The sequence below is a fragment of the Felis catus genome, chromosome C1, assembly GCF_018350175.1.
Source record: "Felis catus isolate Fca126 chromosome C1, F.catus_Fca126_mat1.0, whole genome shotgun sequence".
In the NCBI taxonomy this organism is placed as follows: Eukaryota; Metazoa; Chordata; class Mammalia; order Carnivora; family Felidae; genus Felis; species Felis catus.
In genome coordinates, this window is record NC_058375.1 from 23619236 (window position 1) to 23641968 (window position 22733).

The following is a 22733-nucleotide window of genomic DNA, read 5'->3' on the forward strand; positions in this document are numbered from 1 at the left end:
CTCAACAATAAGAAAACAACATGATTAAAAAAAATGAGTTAAAGATAGCAGACATCTCACCAAAGAAGATACACTGATAACAAAATGCATATAAAAAGATGCTCCATATCAAATGTCATCCCGAAAATGCAAATTAAATCAACAATGAGGTACCACTACATACTTATTGGAAGAGCCAAAATCTGAAGCAATGACACCACCAAATGATGATGTGGCGCAATGGAGACTCTCGTTCATTGCTGGTGGGAATGTAAAATGGTATAGACACTTGGGAAGAGAGATTGGTGGTTTCTTTCTTTCTTTCCTTCTTTTTTAAGATTTTATTTTTAAGTAATCTCTACACCCAATGTGGGGCTCAAACTTACAACCCTGAGATCAAGAGTTGCACGCTCTACTGACTAAGCCAGCTAGGTGCCCCAGATTGGTGGTTTCTTAAACACATTCAGGGGTGCCTGGGTGGCTCAGTCGGTGAAGTGTCTGACTTTGGCTCAGGTCAACATCTCACGGCTTGGGAGTTCGAGCCCTGCGTTGGGCTCTGTGTTGACAGCTCAGGGCCTGGAGCCCGCTTCGTATTCTGGGTCTCAGTCTCTCTCTGCCCTTCCCCTGCTTGAACACACATGTGCTCTCTCTCAAAAATAAAAAACATTAAAAAAAAACAAACCTAAACATACTCTTACCATATGATCTAGCAATCACGGTCCTTAGCATTTACCTAAGAGAGTTGAGAAACTTAGGTCCACACAAAAACTTGCACGTAGATGTTTCCAGCAGCTTTATTCATCATTACCAACTCTTGGAAGCAACCAAGATATCCTTTAGTAGGTGAATGGATAAACTGTTACATCCTGATGATGGAATATTACTTGGCACTAAAAACAAATGAGCTATCAAGCCATGAAAAGACATGAAAGAATCTTAAATGCGTATTACTAAGTAAAAGAAGCCAATTTCAAAAAGGCAAAACTCTGAAGACAGTAAAAAGATCAGTGGTTGCCAGGGGTGGGAGGGATGAATAGAAGGAGCACAGACAATTTTCAAGGCAGGGAAAATACTCTGAAATGTACCACAGTGATGGATACATGTCATTATATGCTTGTCCCAAACCACCAAATGTATAACACTAAATGTGAACCCCAGCAAAAACTATGGACTTTGAGTGATTATAATGTGTCACTGTAGGTTTATCAATTGTAAAAAATGTACCACTCTGGTGGGGGAAAATGGGGGAGGCTGTGCACGTGGGGGCAGTGGGTATATGGGAAATCTTTGTATCTTCCCCTCAATTTTGCTGCCAACCTAAAGCTCTTCTAAAAAAAATGTCTTAATTTAAAAACAAAAATTCCCTTGGGGCGCCTGGGTGTCTCAGTTGGTTGGGCGTCCAACTTCAGCTCAGGTCATGATCTCACGGTTTGTGAGTTCGAGCCCCGCGTTGGGCTTTGTGCTGACAGCTTGAAGCCTGGAGCCTGCTTTGGATTCTGTGTCTCCCTCTCTCTCTGTTCCTCCCCCACTCGCACTCTCTCTCTCTCACTCTCAAAAATAAATAAAGATTAAAAAAAAAATTTAAGAAAACAAAAACAAAAGCTCCCAAAATTCTCACTCCAGACCTACTGAACTAGAATCTGGGTATTTTTAACAGGTTCTTCAGGTGAGTCTGATATGAAGACAGGTTGGAAATCACTGGACTAAATAAATGACCCTGTTACTAAACCACATATTGACCTTTTCATATAGTGACTATACTTTTACAACAGCTTTGGAAGACATGTATGTTACGGTCACTGTTCTAAAGATTGAGAAACAGGATCAGAAAAGTGAACTACCTGAGATCACATAATTAAGTAAATAGCTGAGTCAAAACTTCAATTTGGGTGATTCATGTTGTTTCATGTCACAATGGTTCCACATGGTTCTAATATTTATTATTCTAGAGGATACTTAAAACGTATTATTTTAGGGGTGCCTCAGTCGGTTAAGCGTCCGACTTCGGCTCAGGTCATGACCTCGCAGTCATGTGAGTTCGAGCCCCGCGTCGGGCTCTGTGCCGACAGCTCAGAGCCTGGAGCCTGCTTCAGATTCTGTGTCTCCCTCTCTCTCTGCCCCTCTCCCCTGTTCATGCTCTGTCTCTCTCTGTCTCAAAAATAAATAAATGTTAAAAAAAAAAAAATTAAAAGAAAAAAAACGTATTATTTTAAAAGGCCTCTGTTTTGAGAAATGACCGCTAAAGCAAAGTTGTGGAGAGGAGTGTATGGCACAGGTGGAAAGCAAGATAGGTTCCCATTATGTAACCTTAGAAACTGCAACAGACAGACAGACAACACCCACCTTAACTGTACCATCATCACTGCCAGTGCAGACAAGCTGGGGGCCCCTCCTGGCTGGGTAACAGGAATTCACAAAGGAAGTATGTCCTTTCAGCCTTTTAACCCTCTCGCCTGTCTCACTGTCCCATACTGCCACAGTTTTATCTGTGGATGCGGAGAAGAGCATACTACAAGAAGAACAAAAAAAGAAATAAGTGAAGAAAAGCAATGGCAACCCACCCCCTCCCCGCCCACACACAACACTTGCCAAAACGTGCCACTCTTTAAGGCCACTGACAGGTTGTGCTCTGACAGTCTGACACATGATGCAGGAATGCTTCACCCTCCCTAACAAGATCCTGCTGGTTTTCTAGACCCAGTTACAAGGTCTACTCTATGAAATGTCAAAAAAATTTCCTTCTGTCAGTCCCCATGATGTATTACAACCTAATACCAGTAGTTTTCTCAATCTTTTTCTCCTTTGAGATAGACAACACTTTAGACATTTTCCCATCTGGAAAGGTTTAATCACTCCCTGCTGCAGAGTGAAGACACACTGTAGCAATTCCTGACCTGGTGGCTCGTAAAGTTTTTACTTTGTTTCCAAAAATGATTTCTAAGTTATAATTGATTTCATAAGGCATTCTTTACTCAAATACTAACAGGGAAAATGTATACAAGGTTATGTACCAGTTGATTCCGGGACCCTAAGATTTTAGAGGCCAGAGGTATAAAACAATGAATGTTCACTAAAATACCTAATAGGATTAAATGATTTTGTATGATCACATTTTTATATTACCTAGGTTATTGTAAAATTATGCGGTCATTAAAATGTTTATGATAAAATGTATACTATGATACAGATACAACAGGTGAGTAACAGTGAGGAAAAAAGCAGCAGAAAAGATCACACATGAAGCTCTAACGTATACGAAAAACCAAATGGCTTCGAGTAGGAAAAAAACTTGAGAAAAACGTATCATAAGATTATGTGATAATCTTTGGAGTGGGAGGAATATGGGCTATTTTTTCATTTATGTTTTTGAGTTTTTCAAAAGAAACACTTTATTGTTTTTATTAAAAAAAATAACTGATATCTGCATATGCACATTACATTTTGTTTTGTTTTAAAAAGAAACAAATTTGCCTGAGCTGTCGATGTTAGGTGATAGAGATGTATTCATATATGCATACATGGAGCAAGAAACACCAAACTTGGCTTAACAGTGATAGGATAATAAAGTAGCTGCTCAAAATGCAGTAGTTTTTGATGGCACAGTCTCCTGAGAGAGAAAACTCAAGGATGCAACGTGAAAGGATGCCGAGCCAAGTTAGTAGAAGAGCTGTCCTTCCACTGTGCGAACTACTCACCTGCCATCGGTATTATAATGCAGCTCCATCACCGCCCCACTGTGTCCCTTCAATGTGGCATAGTTATCACAGTCACCATAGACATTCCACAGCACTGTCAGGGAGACAGGGGTTCTGTGATCATTACTACGCAAAAGAAAAGTCATCATTGGCCACAGAAAAGGTACTTCTAAATTTATCACAACAGTTTTGAAATTATACTCCCTGGGAGTATTCTCCCTATTGGTTCTCCCAGCTGGACCGATTTTCCTGACACTAAAACAAAAGTAATGCCATATTTTCATATTTCATAAGGTTGAAAAAATTAATTTTTTAAATCTGAAAGTTTTCTGCGGTAATGTTAAAAAAGTTGGTACTCACTCCTACATGTCTGCTATGAGTATAAGAGAACTGCAAAATGATGGCACTTACAGAAAACCCAAGAAGCTGCAAACTGACTTGAAGGGCACATGGCAATGACTTTATAGTACATTTACTCATTCCACATGTACCATGTACCCGTAACAAGCCAGATGCTGGGGTAAAATGAGATAAGCGAATAGACACAGTTCCTGTCCTCAGGCAGCTTGGTTTAGCAAGGAATGAGGCTTGAGTATTATTAAGGAGCACCTCTATATGTAATAAGGCACGCACATATGGTATTTTTCTGTTGATAAACCATTTTTTTGTTTGATGAAATTAAGCACATCAATTTAAGGGATTGATCTTAATTAATCTTCTGCAAAGATTCCCAACTCTTCCAGATGCTTGGTCACTGTTATGTTGAAGGATCACAGAACTAGAATACCTACATCAAGACAGCAAAGACAGCTATCATCTACCTTGAGGTACAATCTTATAAGCAAAGAGCTCAAGGACTCACTTAATCTCACAATACAACAAACGATGCCAGGATAAAAGAGTCAGATGTTTCTGGTATTTTCTCTCTTGTTTTTTCTCATGACTCTTCTGAAGTGATTTTTTCTACTTATTTCTGAAAAATGGGTATTCCCAACTAGCAGCTGAGAATCTAAATGCCGTATGATCCTGATGACGTACAGTTAGATTATCCAAGTGAGTTGCCACTTTAGGATCCCCATGTCCCCTCCTTCTTTTCATATGCTAGGATTCTATGAGTGGATCAAGAGGAAGGCCTCACACCTTTGGGAAAAGGAAAAGCTATCTCTATCTCTCTCATTACTTCCATTAACCTGGTATGCCTAGATCTCTTGTCTGGCTAAATCAGCTCAAGATTTGCCTCCATGAGGAAGATACCCTCAAACTAGGACAACTCACTTCCCAAGGAGTAACATGATTCCTCCTGTACTACATGGACCTTGAGTTCTATACCCAAGATCACTCAACATTTTCATGACACTCTTTCAGCATGTTGGCCACGCAGTTTGTGATGTGACCAGCTCAGACTGATACCTTCTGTGGCACTGAAGGTTTTAAAAGAAGAATCACTATTTGGCAAAGAACAATTACTCCAGCTTCAAAAACTCTCTTACATATCAGTCGATCGAATCCTGCAGACGCTAAGGTGGATCCGTTGGGATGAAACTTGCAGCAGTACACTTCCCCTTCATGTCCTGAGAGAAGCATGATTGGAGCTTGAAGGGAGGAACACCTGGGAGGTCCCTAAACAAAAGACAGAAGTATAGGGTAGTCACTGCATACAGGCAAAGGAGGCTGCAAAAGACATGGGGAACAATAATCGAGTGGATTTCTTCTGATTTAGAGAACAGCAACGTTTCTCACGTGAACTTCTGCCTCCAACGCAATACGGTCCTGCTGAAGTGTCCAGTGTCAACCTGTTATTCTAACTACTCCTTCATTCTGCTCCCGTCCCATAGCCAACTTTTAATCGCTCAAACATGTTAAACTCATTTCTGCCTCAGGATCTTTATCCTTGTTGTTGTCCCTGATCGGATCTGCTTCCCTTAGATCTTCCTGTGTTTAGCTCCTTTCAAACGTTTCCACTTCAGAAAGTGTTTCTTTGATCACTCAAACTCAAGCGGCACCACACCTCCCCTCTGCATTCGATTAGTCCTACTCTATTTCCCCACAGACTTATCACTACCTGCAATTACCTCCCTTATTTTACCTTATTTTTAGCGTATCTCGTCCTTTTTCCCCACTACAAAAGGTTTGTGAGTGCAGGGACCCTGCTTGCGTCATCCAACACTGTCTTCCCAGTCTCTAGCTCATTTAATGAATGAATGAGTGAACTGACCTTCCCAACAACTCCGCAGGGTACAGATCACTGGGGAAAGTAGTTTTGATGATGGTCTCGACACTAAGCCTAGGCTTGGACAAGTCACTAAAACCTCATACTCTTGTCAGAGAGAAAAACTAGTACACTACCAGTAATCCCCAAACCTCTTCAGTCATTTCCAGTTTATGCATGTATTAAAAGAATATATATTATGTGCCAGACACTCTCTAGGCACTGGGAAAACGGTACTGAACAAAATAAAAACAAACAATGGAGTTTGTGTTCTAGCGAGAAGGAGGAAGAGGAGGGAGGAAGAGAGAAAACAAATAAAACAGATGGCAGGTGGTAGGTACTATGGAGGAAAAAAAAGCAATAGGTTAATGCATATGGTGAATTGCAACTTAAAACAGGGTCGTCAGGAAAGCCCTCAGTGATAGACAAAGATTTGGAGGAGCTGAGTGTGTAAACCACGCGGGTATTTTGAAGAAGAGCACTCCAGTAGAGTGTGGCATATGAAAAGGCTTTGGGGCAAGAACATGGAAGCCAGTGTGACTGGAGCAGGGTGAGCAATGGAAAATTGGCACATCTGAGCGGTAAAGGGAAAGAGGGCAAAAGGCTGTAAGGGTTTGGGTTTAACTTTGGGGGGAGTGGAAAGCCACCGAAAGTCTGCAGCAGAGAGTAACGTGATCTAACGTTTAGCAGGATTCCTCTGGCTGCTGGACTGAGAACAGATTGACCAGACAAGAGCAGAAAACAAGAATACCAGTTAGAACCTCACTGCAATCGTCAGGTGAGATGATCATGGCTTAGACCAGGAGCTAGTGATGGAGTTGGTAGAAGTGGTCGCAATTTGGGATATATTTTGAGGAGGGCGCCAGCACGATTTGTTCATGGACTGGCAGAGAGGTTTAGAGAGGACACCCATGTATTTCTTGATCTGAGCCTAATAGTCCAGGAGGAGAGGTGTGATCATTACCTCTATCTCACAAGAAATGCAGTTAGGAGCATGGATTCTGGGCTTAAAATCTGTTTCTATCATTTCGCAGATAAGAGTTTACAAAACAGGATACTAACAGTTCCTACCTCCTTAGCTATTACCAAGATGAACAGAGTTTTCATGTACAAAGTACTTAATACAAGGACTCGATGATCTAGCTATTGTTCGGTTGTTGTTAGTAACAGTACTAGCGCTGAGAGGTAAAGAGGAAAGCAACTTGCCCGAAGTCCCAAAGCGAGTCGGTGTCACTCATTTCCTTTCTCCCCTCATTCACTCATTCATTCATCCATCCATTCTACAAACGTTTCTGAATGTTGACTCTATGTCGGATCCCTGGGAGATTAAGTGTGAGAAAGCCCTGGTCCTGGTTTTGAGTTCAAGGTCCTTCAACTCTAATTCTAACGCCACGCCACAGGGTGGTCGAGACGCTGAAAACAGGAGTCCGACGGGCTAACGAACGCAGCATCCGCGGGGGGGTGGGGGGCGGGGGGTGTCGACGGCTTTTACAGTATTTTCTGCTTTAACTGCAGGTAGCGATTCTCGTTCCGCCCCCGCAGTGCGGGATCTCCCGGTGCAGGGCTCTCGGAGATGAAGGATGAGCTGAGGGCCGAAGGCCGCCTCCTACTTCACTTACCGCTTGCAGCAAAGCTCCCGGCGCCGTCTGCTGCTGCCCAGCTCCGGGGCCCGACCCCGCCGCTCCCAACAGCAACTCATGCCGCTGCCGTTTGACTGGTACCAGCGGCAACTCTGGGCCCTTGCGCTTCTGCTGTTCTATCATGGCGGCAACCGCTCTTCTCAGCGCCGCCGCTGACCGCGCCGACAGGCTCAGGCACCGCGCGATTGGTTCCGACTTAGTTCTTCCCCCAGAACTTCCGGCTTGGAGAAACCAATCGGCTTCCAGTAATCTCCTCTGCACCGCCCCCTGAACGCTCTTCTTTTATTGGTCAGCTCTTCCTGGCGTCACGAGAGTACGATGCCAGGATTGGTGGGTAGAGCTGGAGTCCCACCTAGGCGCGCTGTGTCTTGTGGGTGGAAGCGCTGTGTGGGTTTTGGCGTTTCGCGCAATGCTGCGGCGGGGAGACCCGGAGCTGATACCGAGTAAGTGGAAGGAAGGTCGGGGGTGGGTGGCTGCGGCATTTGGAGGCGGCGCCTCGGTTGTGTGGCCTGAGCCTGGCCCTTGTCAGCTGAAGGTTTGCAGGAGGCAGAGGCGGGCCCAGAGTTCGCCGCGCCGGTAGGTAGCAGCGTGGGTTCCGCTTCTAGGCTGGGGCAGAGCGTTGGGGTCTTTGCGGCCGCCTGGGGCTCTCGACGGCTGGCTTGTTTGTCCAGCGCCAGCAGTGTAGAACCCTGTGCCGGACGCTCCCAGGGAGGAAAGGCCTGTCTCCCAGCTCCACCAGGTTCCTCTATGGCTGAGGAGGCCGGCTTGTTTCTACCACTGGTGGTGCAGCCTTGTACTAGGGCCTGCTTTGTGCCTCAGAGAAACAGAGATGAGGGAAATGTCCGACGCCTGCTTCTCCTGAGTACGGTCTTGTTGAGAGTTTTGGATTCATACATGGGAACCAGGTCTCCTCCTTCATCGTCCAACTGATACTTATTGTGCAGAGCCTCGGGATACATTGTGAACCAGACATGGTCCCTGACCTCAGGGGCTTGAGTCTGGTGGTGCAAACATGTAAAAACAATGATCTCACTAAGAACTGTAAAATAGTGCTGCCTAAGAGAGGGGCCTGATGTTATGCGTGCCTAAAATAAGCAGAAAGGCATCTGTGAACAAAAGGTGCCTGAACTGGTAACCTAAAGGGAGAATTCTAATTACTTAGGTCAAGACAGGAAGGCAGAATATTCCATCTAGAACAGCATGTGCAGGGGCCCTGTGGCAAATGACTAAAAGGCAAAAAGAGGCCACTGTGGCCAATACAGAGGAGATGAAGGAGAGTCTGGTACAGGATGCAGCCGGAGGGGGGTAGAGGTGCAGAAATCTTACTGTGAGAATGATGGGAAGCCACTGGATGTTTTTTATGGGGGAGGGGGAGGTGGTCTGGTGGGAGAGTGGCTTGATCCCTCAGGCTCAGTAGCATGAACAGGTAGGAGGAGAGATAGGTACAGATAGACTACTTGGGTGAGAGCTATTAGCAATGAAGACTGAGGTATTTGTACAACTACAGGAACTGGACAGTTTCTAGAGATATACAGGAGGTAAAATTAGTAGGATTTAATGATGGATTGGATTTAGGGAGTGAAAGGAGAGAAATCAAACGGTAGGTCCTAGGTTTCTGGCTTATGCAACAGGGTAGTTCTTTTTTTGGAAGAAGAAGAGGGAGGTGGTATGATATCCAGGAGGCAGTTTGAAATATGGCTTTGGAACTCAGAAGCGAGTTTTCGGGAAACATTTACTTGGGAATAATTGCATATAGGTGACAATATGAGCCATAAGTGTGGGTAAGAGAACCTTGAGTGGTCCCAACTTGTAATGGCCAAGAATGAAAGCATGAGTCCACAAGAGAAACACAAGAGCTATAGAGGAGGACCAGAGGAATGTTGCCTCAGCAGCAGGAAATGGTCTGTGTAGTGGTGCCTGGCTGGTCCAGTCGGTAGAGTGTGCCAACTGTTGATCTTGAGGTTGTGAGTTTGAGCCCCATACTCGGTGTAGAGATTGCATAAAAATAAAATCTTTAAAAAAAAAAAAAGATTCTGTGTTAGAAAAAGTTTCTGTGTTAGAAAATCCTGGGATTTGGGGCGCCTGGGTGGCTCAGTCGGTTAAGCGGCCGACTTCGGCTCAGGTCATGATCTCGTGGTCCGTGAGTTCGAGCCCCGCGTCAGGCTCTGTGCTGACAGCTCAGAGCCTGGAGCCTGTTTCAGATTCTGTGTCTCCCTCTCTCTGACCCTCCCCCGTTCATGCTCTGTCTCTCTCTGTCTCAAAAATAAATAAAAAGCGTTAAAAAATTTTTTTAGAAAATCCTGGAATTTAAATAACATGAGAATTGAAACATGTCTGTTGGCTTTATCATCATGGAGCTTATGGTGTCCTTCGTGAGAGTTGGTGTGATGAGACCAGAAGCCAGACGTGAGGCAGAGATTCAGGAAAGGAAATGGAGGCAGTGAATCTACAGAGTATTTTTCATACATAAGATTGTAAAGGAGAGGAGAGGATGTGGAAGCTGAAGGAGATGAGGGGTCACCAAGGATCCAACTGAGAGGGCGAAGGAGAAAGTGAGAGAGAGAGAGAAATTGGGTCATTGATCGTGTTGTGAAAACGTGGGAATGGATGGGATCCAAAGTACAGTTAGAGCAACCTTAGGAAGATGGACAGTTTCTCCAGTGAATAGAAAGGAAGAAGGAAATGAAGGCAGTAGGTACAGTCTGTTTGTATATTTGGTAACTGATAAAATGAATTCCTTTCTCATGGCTTTTATTTTCTCTGTAAAGTAGGTGATGTGATCATATGCTTAGAGTGAGAGGAGATCAGAGATTTGAGAAGATTGCAGAAGGTGTGAAAGACGTTGTAGATCGTGGGGGAATTGTGTGACCAGAGAAATGTAGAATTGTCTTGCAGATTTGAGGTTGGAGATCATCATTTTTTTCTAGCAACATCAGGCTATTCTGTGCCGGCATGCAGAAGACAGACCAAGGTATGGTGGTGAGGACTGTGGGTTTGACTTGCTCAGCGCACGTTTCTACCTCTACCTCTTACAAGGCAGCGCACATTGCCTTCTCTTACTGAAAATTCTGAGATGCCAAAAACGATTTCGTAGACTCCTTTGCACCTAAGGTGAGAATTGAATTTGGAACTAAGTTAGATGTGGAGACAAAGAGAGTGAGAGCCATCCAATTCTGCTGGCAAATTTCGTAGCAGAGCTGATGTCTCTTTAGTCACCAACTTTCTGGTTTAGTGACTTTCTGCAATGATAGCCATAACTTTCTTGATCATGGCGAAGACTTATTTTGCGGGTTAGGACTTGTTCCTGTAAGTTCTAACAGAGCCTGCTCCCATAGCCCTTCAAGTAATTTTGTAAGCCACATGATCCCTGGCGATAACTCCCTTTTGGCTTATCTTAGCTAGCATGGGTTCTGTTGTCTGCAACCATACTTCACTCATGCCAGGCAGGTGAGCTGTAAAGACAAGGAGTTAAAGGGCGGTCAGGGTATTATTAAAATGATGGGCTATGGAGTCCAAGCTGGAGAGGGCTAACAAGTTGGAAGAAAGTAGAGGTCGATAGATTAGGGTTCTAATGAGGTCAAAGAACAGTGTTCTCTGCTATAGGACTTCCATGTATCCTTAAAGTCCTCTTCAGTTGTCACCTCTTAAACTTCCCTGTGTCCTCCAAACCCTTGGTCTCTTTCTTGTTTTCTCAGCACTTTGAACCTAGCCACTATTTTAGCACTGGTCACATTGCATTGCAAATGGTTACCATTATCCCTGCCAGACTAGGAAGTCTGTGAGGACAGGGACTGTGTTGAAAGGGGTAGTAACAGTGGCCTGGGCATATGACCCTTGGAATGGCCTAGTATTTGTCTCTTTCTAGCCATGCGTTTTGGGCAACTTACTTCATTTCTGTACACAGGAATACCTGCTTTGTAGAGTTGTTTTAAGGCCTGAAGGGAGGTTTATGAAGTGCTTACCACAGAGCCTGGCGTAAACATCGGTAAATGGGCTGAACTGATGAGTTAACAGTTTGAAGTAGGATTAAACGAAGTACTTCAGTATTTCAGTAGACAGTTCTAAATTTCAGCGTGCTAGACGCTGCAGATTTGGAGGGGGGTGGATATGATACTGTGTAAGACAAGGGCATGCACAGAAGAATTCCACAATCTAGAAAGGGAAGAAAAAATGTCCATATGATTTGAATCCCATCTTCATCATTCATAGCTTTGTAATCTTGAGTAAGTTACTTAGCTTCTCTCATGTCTTAGCTTTTTCATCTATAATGTGGCAATGATAATTGCCTATCTTGTCGAGTGGTCCGAAAGAGAATCAAATTACTTAAGACAAGTGAAGCTCTTAGGTTAACATACAGCAAATAAATACTTGAACACTAGCTGTTGTTATCAGACGACTTGGAGAGGACCTCCAAGATTATTGACTAAGAACAGTGTGGGGTAGAGCGTAAGTACTGGTCATGGGGTCTCGTGCCAATGGCTAGCTGTAAGCAGCCTCTGTCAAGTCACTTGACCTCTGTTAGCCCTATTTTCAGTTAAGTAAAAGTAATGAGGTGAATGATTCCTTTTCATCTTTCACATTTTATGAGTCCGTTTTTTGTGTTTTTCCTTGCACTTTACTATTCTCTTTCCTGCTTTTGGACATTTTCTCAATCAATCCATGACTGAAGTTCAAAAAGGAAGAAGCATCTGTCTCAGATAGTCATTCTATCAAGTTGATGGGAAGGAGGAAGTTTGGCTACCATTGTGGCATTTGAAAATCTCCCCCCTTCTAATCTAGCCAACATGTTGGGTGGAAGTTATTTCCTCTACATTCTTTAGACCAGAATGCTTTCTCCCTTCCTTCTTTCCCTGTTTGTTTGGCGTATGTATAGTGAGGCCATTCACTCATTCAAAAACAAACAAACAAACAAACAAACAAACAAAAAAACCACAAAATTTTGAGTACCTACTGCATACCAGATATGAGGAACAGAAGACCAAATAAGAAATGATCCTTGGTTACATGTTTAGATGAATTAATCCAGACCCAGCTCATCATAGCCTCATCCATGAATAATGCCCTTCTGACGATGACTCCTCCTTGGAATCTCTAATGTTGGGACTTAGTTCATGTTAGAAATTCTCACAAGATTTAGATGTGCACTGTGAATTCTTTTGAGGCAATGGAGAATAGTGGTTGAGAATGCAGGCTCTGGAGTCATTCTGTCTTTGCTCATATCCCAGTATTTTTACTTATCAACTGATTCTCCTCTCAATTCGTATGCACAGGTTAAAGATAAATTAAAATCCCTTTAACTCTTAGGGTTCTATCTAGTTATTATTGTTCTGTAACGACCACAACAGATCTAAATTCGAACAAACTTAAGTACAACAACAAAAATCTTGGCCAGATCAGTAAGGTGACACATGAAATGAAGTTCCAAAGATGCCTTAATATCTTACCAATTTGGGGCGCCTGGGTGGCTCAGTCGGTTGAACATCTGACTCTCGGTTTCGGCTCGGGTCATGATCTCGCAGTTCATGGGTTTGAGCCTTGCATCGGGGGGTGGCGGGGGGGGGGGTGGGTTCTGAGCTGACAGTGTGTGGCTTGCTTGGGATTTTCTCTCTCCCTCACTCTCTGGCCCTCCCCTGCTCATGTTGCTTTTTCTCAAAAAACAAAAAACAGTATCTTACCAATTTAATATTGTTCTATGAGCTTCACATTGCTTGCGAGAAGGGGGAGCAGGATGTTTTTCTTTTTTAATTGCATGCACATTTAAAAAAACAACAAGTTTGAAATAGTCACAAAACTGGAGGTACAGTACAGATAACATTTTTTTTTTATGAATCATTTGCGAGCTAAGTTGCTGACCTGATGTCCCATCATCCCTGAATACTTTAGTTTTCCTACAAACAAGGACATTCTCCTGTATAACCACACTGTAACTACTGTAATCAGAAAGTTAACATTGCATCACTTCTTCTAGTCTTTTTTTTTTTTAATTTTTTTAAATGCTTATTTATTTTTGAGACAGAGGGAGAGAGAGCACGAGTGGGGGAGGGGCAGAGAAAGAGGGAGACACAGAATCTGAAACAGGCTCCAGGCTCTGAGCTGTCAGCACAGAGCCCGATGCGGGGCGTCGAACCCACAAACCGTGAGATCATGACCCGAGCCGAAGTCAGACGCTTAACCGACTGAGCCACCCAGGCGCCCCTACTTCTTCTAGTCTTTAGGCCCTGTCATCATTCTGGACAGCCCAATATGTGGACGCCATCATTACCCTGCTCCTTTTCACACTGGGTTGATCTTTGCGAATTTCCTCCTCACCCAATATAGGTTCTGACCTCACTCTGGGCCTTCGTTCCCCTGCCACACCTCCCGTCCCCACACTCTCCTTGCTCTGTCCCTTGCTTTGGGAAGTGGGTGGCTAGTAACTGGGTCCCTGTTGCCTCCCTACACATTACAATGTTTAAAAAACGTTCACTTAAAATGAAGCACTTAAAGAAGATACTCTGTTTCTAGAATTATTGCAAAGCAACTCTAAATGGTATACCTCGATCCTTGTCAATTTACTTGCTCTTTTAAGTCTACAGATGTGGTCCTATTTGACTGGACTGACTATATCTGTGTTTCATAAACTTTCTTAAAACAGCAGGACTCTTTTTTTCAAATGACATCTTATTTAGAAGCTTAATAGGTAAATCGGATCCAAGCAGAATACACTCCTGTACCCTTCACTCCTCCTTGCTCCCATGGTCCAACCCAAGGCGGGGAGGGCAAGTGGGAATTGGCAATAAACAGTCTCTTACTAATTACTGAAGAGAGACTACTGGCTCTCAACTGTTCTGGGCAGGACCTCCAGAAGTTGGTTTCTTTGGGGATGTGTTCCCCCTTCCTTTGAGGACTCTCCTCTGGTTGGTTGGCCTCCAGCCCTACTTCTTTGGCTTTCTTGAACCCTGTGGTCCCTAGATATTTCAGAGTTGACTGTTTACAAATAAACTCAGGTTGAGGAGTTTCTGAACAACCACCATAAAACTCTAGGTTTTTATAGGACATAATTTGAAAGAAAATATCAAGGTCCATTTTTAAAAATGGCAACCTGCTACTTTCCTGAAATTGTAAACCTGTTACTGTCATGTTTCCAGATTTCCCTCATTAATGCATGCCACTTTCCTTCTTGAAGAATCGCATAGGGTTTCTCAGGCTCCTCTTCTGTGGCAGGAGCCAACAGGAGAGCTTTAAGTTATGTATTCCTATACTGACCACAGCAGAAATCTGTAAGAATCAACTTTAGATTTTTTTTTTTCTTTTTCTTTTTTTCTCTTTCCATGACCTTTGTGTAGAGAGGAACAGGTTATAGACTAAGATGTTTGAGCTCAATTTAGGTGTCCTAGCTGCTGATGCCTCTCTGGACTCTATACCTCACTAGTGCTCCAGGAGCTGGAGGAATTAAAGTCTCTTGATGGAGCCACTGGCCTCAGGTCAGTAACCTCTGTTTTAGGATGTGAGATAAGAGGTGCTAGTCAGAGAGAGGGGAAGACTGGAGATGAGCCTGCAGAGCTAGGAAGTGACAGAGGCAGGAGCCAACCAGGCTGTGATACTTGGATTTAACCTGTTTACCAGCCATTTCTCAAGAACTGACAAATCTGCCCTCATTCCATGTGCTATTAGTAGAGTAACAGAAAACCACGTGTGGCTGACCTAAGCAGAAAAGGGGAGTTTATTATAAGGGTACAAAGTTGTCTTATGGAACTCAAGGACAAGGATGTAGGAACCTGGGGATGATACAAGAACCAGGGTTTGGAAAGCTGGTGGGATTTCTTTCAGTTCTGTTTTAAGTGAGGCAGTGCAGTTAATAGACGATGCTATAGATCAGGTAGAGTTTCCAAAACTCCAGAGCCATCATGTGAAAGTGAGGGGTTGTGCTGGGAATTGAGGAGAAAAGAAAGTATTTGGTTATGAAAATCTAGGGAAAATAGAGGTTCAAGTCTTACTGTTGGCAAATGTAAATGGGAAAAACCGAACTGAGGGCAGTACCATTAGATTTATCTTTGTGTAGCACTGATTTTATTCGGCAGAGTAAAGTGGCATGGTTAAAAGCCACTGGACTGCTAGTTTCCTCTCTGATAAAACCAGGAGACTGAGGTCCCTTCCAACTCCAAAGCTGTTAAGACTTTCTTTTTTTTTTTTTAATTTTTTTATTATTTTTTTTAACATGTATACATTTTTGAGAGACAGAAGACAGAGCACAAGAGGGGGAGGGGCTGAGAGACAGGGAGACACAATCCAAAGCAGGCTCCAGGCTCCGAGCTGTCAGCACAGAGCCCGACACGGGGCTCGAACCCACAAACTGTGAGAGCATGACCTGAGCCAAAGTCAGATGCCTAACCGACTGAGCCACCCAGACACTCACACACAAAGCTGTGAGACTTTCTACTCAGGCAGCATCAGCATCGTCTGGGAGCTTGTGGAAATGCACAGTCTCGGGCAACACCTCGGACTTACTGAATTGCAGTCTGCATTTTAACATGATTCATAAATAAGTAAAATTGGTGCATACAAGTGTATATGTGTGTGTATAAATTACTAAAATATATTTAAAAAAATTTTTTTTCAACGTTTATTTATTTTTGGGACAGAGAGAGACAGAGCATGAACGGGGGAGGGGCAGAGAGAGAGGGAGGCACAGAATCAGAAACAGGCTCCAGGCTCTGAGCCATCAGCCCAGAGCCTGACGCGGGGCTCGAACTCACGGACCGCGAGATCGTGACCTGGTTGAAGTCGGACGCTTAACCGACTGCGCCACCCAGGCGCCCCTCATCTGAACTTTTAAAATGAGCATGTGTGGTTTTAGTTTTATAAGGAAAAAAATAAGCTATTGTCTCTTTTGAAAGTCACTTCAGATTAACACCTGGCATGGTGTTTAAAAGCAGGCGGGGGGTAGGGGGGCACTGGCAGGTTTACTCGGTAGAGAATCCTACACTTGATCCTCAGGGTTGTGAGTTTGAGCCGCATGTTTGGTGTAGACATCACGTAAATAAATATAACTACCAGAACAAAACAAAACGAAACAGATGGGGACTCTGGTGTCAGCCAGAATTTGACTTCAGTATTTCCTAGCTTTTTGACATAGGCCTAGTAATTTGACCTCTGGAAGCCTGGTTGTTTTTGTCATTTATATAAGAATATAACCTACATCTTGAGAGTTTTGAGGATTAAATGAGATACTGGATGTCCAGTGCTTAGCACGGTACCTGGATATAGTAAGTTCTTGATAACCGTTAGCTCTTATTGCTACTACCATTCCCTTTTTCAAGATTCAGTCCCTCACACGCACATCTCAAAAGCCTTCCCTTGACAAAAGAATACTAATAATAGCAATTAGAAGACAAAAAAAACAGACTAATGCCTTTGGGTAGGTATCAAATTGGAAAAAAAAAAAAGAGAGAGAGCAAAGTTTCCACAACTTACCGTGATCACAGTGGGCGAGAGAGAGGTGGATGAAAGCATGTGGTGTTAAATCTAATGCTGTTAACTCTGTAGAGATTAGCTGTGGGTTATGTGCACGTTTCTTCTTTAATGCAGATGTCTTTCATAGTGTTGTCTTATTTCTTTGTGATAGGACACTTGAATTAGCTTTACCAGAGGAGAAATGGAGGAGCCATAGAACATTAAGGATGAATTCAGGAAGACCCGAGACCATGGAGAACTTGCCTGCTCTCTACACTATTTTCCAAGGAGAGGTATACTCTTTTGGCTTGAACACCTACTCTTTATGTTAAGCATGGACTGAAGGTGAAAAGCTGCTGGGTCTGGAGCTCCTGTCCACTTGAGAATATGTTAAGCATTGCCGTTCCAACAGGAAGGACTAGAGGAGTGTCTGGCTACCACTTGTACCTCCTCTAAGCTCCAGACTCCCTCCTGCATACTTGACATCTTCATTTGGATACCTCACAGCATGTCTAATTTATGTTTTAAACTGAATTTTTTCTCTTCTTTCTCCCTTTATTATCTCTTTCTCTCTTTCTAGAAATGTTTTTTTGTTTGTTTGTTTTAAGTAATCTCAACACCAGACGTGGGGCTCGGACTCAAGACCCTGAGGTCAAGAGTCAGATGCTTCACTGACTGAGCCATCCAGGGGCCCCTTAATTTTTTCCCTTTTCTAGCCAAATCTGTTCTGGTCTTTCTCATCTCAGCAGATGCAGCCACTACCCTTCCAGGTACCCATGCTAAAAATCTGGGTCTCGCCCTTCATTTCTCCTCTTGATTTGATTTTGATTTTTCCTCTCCCTCCAGTCCGTCAGCAACTTGTGTCATGACTACCTCCCAAATGTATCTCTTATCTGTATACTTTACCCCTATGGCACCCCGTTAGTTCAAGCCCGCCATCTCTTGACCTGGCCTTACTGGGGCCCCAATGTCTATTGTAGTTCCTCTCCAGTCTGTTCTTTCCGTTGCAGCCAGAATAACATCTAGAACAGATTGAACATGCTGCTTTCTCGCACTTCTAGGCTTCTCATTGTACTTGAATTCGTCCAAACAATTTCATGATCCCCACATGACTTGGCCTCTGCTTACGTGGACAGTGTGGTTTTGTTTCATTCTACTTACACACCAGCCACACTGGCCTCCTTACAACTCTGAGTATTCTAAGCTTGCTTCCTTCTCAGGACTTTTGCATATGCTGTCTGTAACTACCGCACTCTCCCACCAACTTCTTTTCATGTTTTTGGTCTCAACCCTAGCGCCGTCTCCTCAGAGATCTTTGCCCCACCATAAATAAATAGGCTCACCCTGTATTTGCGTACTTGTGTAATGTCTGTCTTCCTCACAAGATACTCAGCTCCATGAGGACAGAGCCCTGAGTGTTTTGTTCGTGGTCATGTATCTCAGTCCCAAGTAGGTGGGTAGAAAATAATAGGTACTCATCACATCTTTGGTGACTGAATGAACGATCGGCCTTTGAGGAAGAAGGCGTTGTATTTGGAGAGCAGACAAAGCCTGGATTCCTGTCCTGGCGCTTTTACTTGAGACGGCCACTTACTCTCTTTGGGGCCTCAGTTTTCTCATTTGTTAAATGGAGATAATTAATCTCATTTGTTAATAATGAGATTATTTTTTTTTTTTATTTTTTTTATTTTATTTATTTTATTTTTTTTATTTTTTTTATTTTTTATTTATTTTTATTTTTTTTTTTTTTCAACCAAAAGGTCTCACAGATTTATTACTGAACCAACCTACAGGAGAAGAAGCATCATAACAGAGAAAAGTCAATTTCCTGATAAAACACATCTACTGGTCAGGCAGCAGGGAGGTGATGGGATAGAAACGTATGACTTTCAGGCGGCATAAACGTGTGCCATCTCATGTTCGATCCCTTACAGACCCAGCTTCGTTCTTCTCCAATGCCGCCTCTTGGAGTTGTATCTGATTTTATTACCAGTTTTCATCCGAATCCACTCCATTTAACAAATGAGATTAATTAACAATCCTTCCAGAGGATTGCCCTGATGGTTCAATAAGCTGTCATCTGTAAAAACAATGCCTGAGATACAGTAGGAATTCATTAATGTTGCCTTCCTCTTCTCAAAGCAAAAGTAGAGCCAAAAAATTGTTTTTACTGCCTTATGAGTGCCCATCGTATTTTTACAGTATCATTCCTGTGGTATTCATACTTGCTTTATGGTTCACAAAAGTTTCATCTTCTAATAATGTAAAGCCTTTGAGGACAGACTTTGTGTCTGTCAGTCGGTTGTAGATAATTGTGGCTTTTGACTCCTGTTAAGTCAGTCCCGACTTGTAATATGAAGTCAAGATACAAAGGTTAATAACATTCTAGCGTATAGGAAACTTCTGCTCTTCAGAGCCTTTATATTTTTCTTTAAGGCCCGAGGTATCTCCAAAGATCAGTGAGGTAGGTACAAGGGCTCAGGAAAAGGAAGTAGTAGCACTAGAGATGAAATTGATTTTTCTGGCGACGAAGCCTTCATTTGTCAGATGTTGCACAAAAGACGGAAGAGTGCTGTTCCCTTTCACAAACTGACTCAGATTTTTAAAGTGGCTGCCGACTGACAGCTTCTTAAATGAGGTGGGACTTGAATTAGTGTAGGGTTTATATATTTTACTATTAAGGATGGATGGGCTAGGAGAATATTTGGAGAGAACTTAGTAGTTCTAGCTTAGTATTTCAGGAGCACATTTTGAAAAATGATGGTTTAGAAGTGAACAGAATTAGGGAGAGAGAAGTTACTTGATAAATCAGAAAGAAGAAACTATTTTTCAGAATATTCATCTACAAACATTCTTATTTATTCTTATTTTTTTATTAGAGCACACGTGAGCGGGGGGTGGGGCGGGGGGGGGGGGTAGAGAGAGAGAGAATATCTCAAGCAGGCTCCATGCCCAGCATAGAGCCCATTGCAGGGCTCGATCCCATGACCCTGGGATTATAACCTGAGCTGAAACAGAGTTGCATGCTCAACCGACTGAGCTACCCAGGCGCCCCTTCATCCACAAACATTTAATGAGTGCCTGATATTTAAAAGAAGACCTGGTTACATTAAATTCTATTTATTTATGTATTTATATCTATTTTTGAGAGAGAGCAAGAGAGCACAGGTGCGTGCTCAGGCAGGGGAGGGGCAGAGGTGGGGGGACAGAGGATCTGCACTGACAGCAGCGAGCCCGATGTAGGACTTGAACTCACGAGACACAAGATCATGACCTAAGTTGAAGTCTGAGGCTCAACCAACTGAGCCACCCAGGCGCCCCAAGACCCTGTTACATTGAAATTCAAAAACTTTTAAGCTTAACATATGTCAGCACTTTGACACACTCTGTCTTTGATTCTCTCCAACAAATTGTTAACTCTGTTTTATGGATAAGGAAACTTCTCTCAAAAGTTAAGTAATTGCCCAATGGTTAATAAATGGCAAAAACTGGGATTTTATTTTAAGTTATTTATTTATTTATTTATTTATTTATTTATTTATTTAATTTAAATGTTTATTCTTGGAGGAGGGAGGAGCAGAGAGAAGGGAGACACAGAATCCAGAGCAGGCTCCAGGATCCAAGCTGTCAGCACAGAGCCCGACGTGGGGCTTAAACCCACGAACCGTGAGATCATGACCTGAGCCGAAATCAGACACTTAACCGACTGAGCCACCCAGGCGCCCCTAAAGTTTTTTTTTTTTTTTTAATGTTTATTTATTTTTGAGAGAGAGAGAGCATGAGCAGGGGAGGGGCAGAGAAAGAGAAAAAAACAGAATCCAAAGCAGGCTCTAAGCTGTCAGCACAGAGCCTGATGTGGGGCTCGAACCCAGGAACCTGAGCCAAAGTCAGACACTTAACCAACTGAGCCACCCAGGTGCCCCTAAAACTGGGATTTTAAATCAAGTCCTCTCTCCGAGTCTCCTTTCTGCTAACTGCACCTGGGGTTGTCCACCTGTGCATAAATGCATGGAGGAGCCAAAAGAACCCTAAAAGAACTCTGTCAACTGAATTGAGGTAGAGGAGGAAGGTAGACGGTAAATCTGGTTGTCCACGGTCCTTTGTTTCTTTCTCAGTTATGGCCCCTATCGCAGTGTCTTGTAGGATTGTTACTCGTGTACGTATTTGTCTCCTCCACTAGATTGTGAGTTACTGGAGAGCAAGGCCTAGGGTTGTCTCATATATCTTGGTAACTACTTCAAATTCACTTAAAAGTAGGCTGAAAAATTTTTTTAAAGTTTTAATCTCACAGCACCTGACGTGGTATCTCGCCTGTAGGTGCTCAGTAAATGTGTGAATACAATGGAACCCAAGCCTCTCAGGACCAATCATCCTTGAAGAAACTGGTGGTGCAGCCTGTAACCTAGCACTTCTTCTCTGAGCAGGCTCAGCAGGGCTGGGAAGCTTAGCAACCAAACAGCTGAGAAGCCAATATTCGTCCTTCTCCCACCCTCGGAGAGGCATCTTAGTGCCCGCGTCAGTGCAGCCTGGTAGCAGGTACAAGCGTAGCAGTGAGGGTTGGGATTTGGCTCAGCCCAGCCATAGCCAAAGAAATGCGGAGGGGAAATTGGTGTTGGTGAGGCGGAAATAGCATGGGACAAAGTAAAAAGGAAACTTCTGTTCTTGCTACTTTCTACCTTTGTGATTTCGGACAGGCAACTTAGGTCTCTGAGCCTCAAGCTTCTCATTCACATTATGGGGCTAACCAGTTCCGAGGCCAGCGCAACCTCTAATCTGAAGATGGCAGATTCATTTTACCTGAGTCCTGAGTTCAGTTGAGATAATTACTGAATTTTTCCCCCTGAGCTATTTGACTAATTATTCTTGGGACACCAGGCAGACTGTGTCATCATCTACAGCAGGTGCCATTCTGTTCACTGCAAGTCTGACTGCACCCTAGGAGACACAGTGATGGAAACACCTGGCCCTGGAAATCGGCAAGAATGCCTTTGCCTGACTGAACACTCGACTGCGTCCATTCTGGAACACATTAACTTTTCCTTTTGGGAGAAGCCAAATTAAGGTCTGTTAATGATCTTTTCTCAAAAGATCGTAATGTGACACTGGAGTTTCAGGATTGAAAAGTGAGATGGTCTTAATTTACAGCAGCAAAGCGAGTTGGGCTCCAACTTCCAGATGCTTCTTTTAAGTTTGTGAGATAACTATGCCCTTTAATAACGTGGTTATGCAGTACGAAACACCTCAGCCATCTTTTTAGAACTGTGGAGCAAAAGCCTTTAGTTGGTCCAGAAAGAAGAGATTTGCTTTTATTGTAATTAAAAACTTACAGTCTTGGGGCGCCTGGGTGGCGCAGTCAAGCGTCCGACTTCAGCCAGGTCACGATCTCGCGGTCCGGGAGTTCGAGCCCCGCGTCAGGCTCTGGGCTGATGGCTCAGAGCCTGGAGCCTGTTTCCGGTTCTGTGTCTCCCTCTCTCTCTGCCCCTCCCCCGTTCATGCTCTGTCTCTCTGTCCCAAAAATAAATAAACGTTGAAAAAAAATAAAAAATAAAAAAACTTACAGTCTTGTCTTTAGCCATGTGGCTCCATTTCACGGAAAACAACTTGCTCTGTGGGCTTGGGTAAGCACTTTGTGTCTCTGGTCTTCACTTTCTTTATTCGAAACATGATAGGATTGTACCAGCTAATGTCTAAGGTCCCTCCTTCAGTTCCACTTTACCTTGATTTCAAGTACTAGCATCTTCCTGGTTGTACTGCTTCTTTGGGACTGTCTGGTCCCTA

The 22733-nt window shown here is 43.4% G+C and overlaps 2 protein-coding genes across 8 annotated transcripts in view; one reads left to right on the forward strand and one right to left on the reverse strand.

Moving 5' to 3' along the window:
- Positions 1-7689, reverse strand: part of SNRNP40 (small nuclear ribonucleoprotein U5 subunit 40) — a 33688-nt gene extending 25999 nt beyond the window's left edge. The window contains exons 1-4 of the mRNA XM_011284757.4: positions 7503-7689; positions 5165-5294; positions 3675-3768; positions 2323-2488 (exon numbers count right to left, since the gene is read on the reverse strand). Coding sequence (XP_011283059.1) covers positions 2323-2488; positions 3675-3768; positions 5165-5294; positions 7503-7646 — 534 coding nt within the window. The 5' untranslated portion in view covers positions 7647-7689. The remainder of the gene's footprint in view (positions 1-2322; positions 2489-3674; positions 3769-5164; positions 5295-7502) is intronic.
- A 124-nt stretch (positions 7690-7813) lies between these two features.
- ZCCHC17 (zinc finger CCHC-type containing 17) overlaps positions 7814-22733 on the forward strand; it is a 61889-nt gene continuing 46969 nt past the window's right edge. For 4 of the 7 annotated variants that reach the window (XM_045035446.1, XM_045035448.1, XM_045035447.1 and 1 more), the window contains exons 1-2: positions 7814-7966; positions 17128-17248. In XM_045035446.1, the coding sequence (XP_044891381.1) occupies positions 7842-7966; positions 17128-17248 (246 nt within the window). In that variant the 5' untranslated portion in view covers positions 7814-7841. The other 3 variants (XM_045035449.1, XM_019836552.3, XM_045035450.1) reach the window with 2 other exon arrangements.